The sequence below is a fragment of the Aspergillus pseudonomiae genome, assembly GCF_009193645.1.
Source record: "Aspergillus pseudonomiae strain CBS 119388 unplaced genomic scaffold BDV37scaffold_320, whole genome shotgun sequence".
NCBI classification, from domain to species: domain Eukaryota; kingdom Fungi; phylum Ascomycota; class Eurotiomycetes; order Eurotiales; family Aspergillaceae; genus Aspergillus; species Aspergillus pseudonomiae.
Window position 1 is genome coordinate 1 of NW_022476312.1, and position 1,615 is coordinate 1,615.

At 53.3% G+C, this 1,615-nt stretch overlaps 1 protein-coding gene across 1 annotated transcript; it reads left to right on the forward strand.

Annotated features, from left to right (window-relative positions):
• Window positions 1–1,117: 1,117 nt before the first annotated feature.
• Window positions 1,118–1,587, forward strand: BDV37DRAFT_290033 (uncharacterized protein; the record flags this gene model as incomplete). Its single annotated transcript, XM_032088625.1, has 1 exon — window positions 1,118–1,587. A coding segment is annotated over one exon (470 nt), but the record flags the coding sequence as incomplete, so codon positions are not given.
• Window positions 1,588–1,615: the final 28 nt, after the last annotated feature.

Sequence of the window (1,615 nt, forward strand, 5' to 3'; positions counted from 1 at the left end):
CGTTGTCCGACTCCGAATCAGGCTCGCCGAGGGCATCTGCACGGGAATCATTGCCATGTGCGTCACCGGCCTGGGCTTCTTGGCCATTGCTCTCGGTCACTCGTTGGGAATGTCTGGCTCTGCGTCGTCTAGGTTTGTTTATCCGCCAGCTCCCCCGGGCCTTCGCAGGAGTCCCTGAGCTATCGATCCTTGAGCTATCGGTCATGGTTCAAACAGCGGCATAGGATCGCTGGACGGTATGTTTGTATCAAAAGTCCCCAATGCCTCCCAACCGTAGGGAAAACACAATGATGGACAGGCTGCACAAAGAGGTGCAATTTTTATAACCACAACTCGGAGTGGACCCAGCAGGGCATAGAATCCTCGTCTAATGCTGCTTTGAGCTCTGAACGTTTGTCATCTCCTTTTTCTTCCCATCCTTTCTCGTTTTTATTCTCGATTTTCTTATTTTTTTTCGATTTTTCGATTTCTTTTATTTTTCAGAATCTTATTTCTTTTTGCCCCCTCTCTGTAAGGGTGGCCCTCGCTTTGTCGGATGCTTGGCATGAATTGCGCGGTTTCGATCCTCGGCTCATGTTGACCCAATGTTAGGCGAAATTCAGATGCCGTAAAAATTATTCCTAGAGATCCAATTACTAGTTGTTGACCGTTAGTTGTCCATCACAGTGCAACAGACGGTTGCAGTGGAGTCGACTAGGAACAAACTAAGCTCCACCGCAGCTGGAGCTAAGCCAGGGGGAAAATGAGGGCCTGGAGACGCACACAGGCCAACCGATGCCAAGGCTTTAGGGGAAGCCAGGCGACCATAGTGTACCAACACTAATGTTCACCTGTACAGTAGAAGCTCCACCCTCGTAGGCGAACCGCTCAGGAGTCTCAAGACGACACGATCAAGCATGTCAGAGTGCTGGACGTGATAGAGACGTCCACCGAAAAGGACTATCGGGTTCCGGTGGATCCAACCCCAAAAAGAGACGCGCTGCAAGTTCCGAGGTCATAAACCAACGGTCAACCCTTGTTGCCCACCCCAGGACACATCTTTCGCTAAGAGCAACAAATTGCGCCCTGCTCTGCCCTGCCGAAGGTTTCACCGGGTCAGATATCCTTGGGGGCAATCATGTTATTCACACGGTCAAGGCGAAGGGGCCCGGTGGTCAGAAAGTGGGGGTCTGATGAGGTCAAGGCTGTTCTTCCTTTTATTACCAAGCTGAGGCAAAAGAACACCCCTTGGAAAGATATTCAACGGATATGGCTCAAGAAGTTCGGCATTCCAAGAACGGTAAATGCGCTGCGCGGGCAATGGTATCGCGCTCAATGGGGCTGGGTCCCCCAGGTTGGGAGCGAGAAAACGCCGCCGGCAGACGTCGAGACAATGGCAGAAACAGAGTCCTCGGATGAACTCCCACAAGCAACGTCCTGCAGCCCGCTGCAGCCCTCGCGAGCGCGACGGAAATCCGTGTGGAGTGTCCCCTCGAGCCCTGAGCCGTCCCCCACACCTGATTCGGAGGACGCCCAAGTACCTCTCGCCGGCGTGTCAACATCACAGACCCTTCCGTCGACCACGGTCGAGCAGAGGGCAGCGCGGAAGTCCCTGAGCAAGAATCAGGAAAATGCT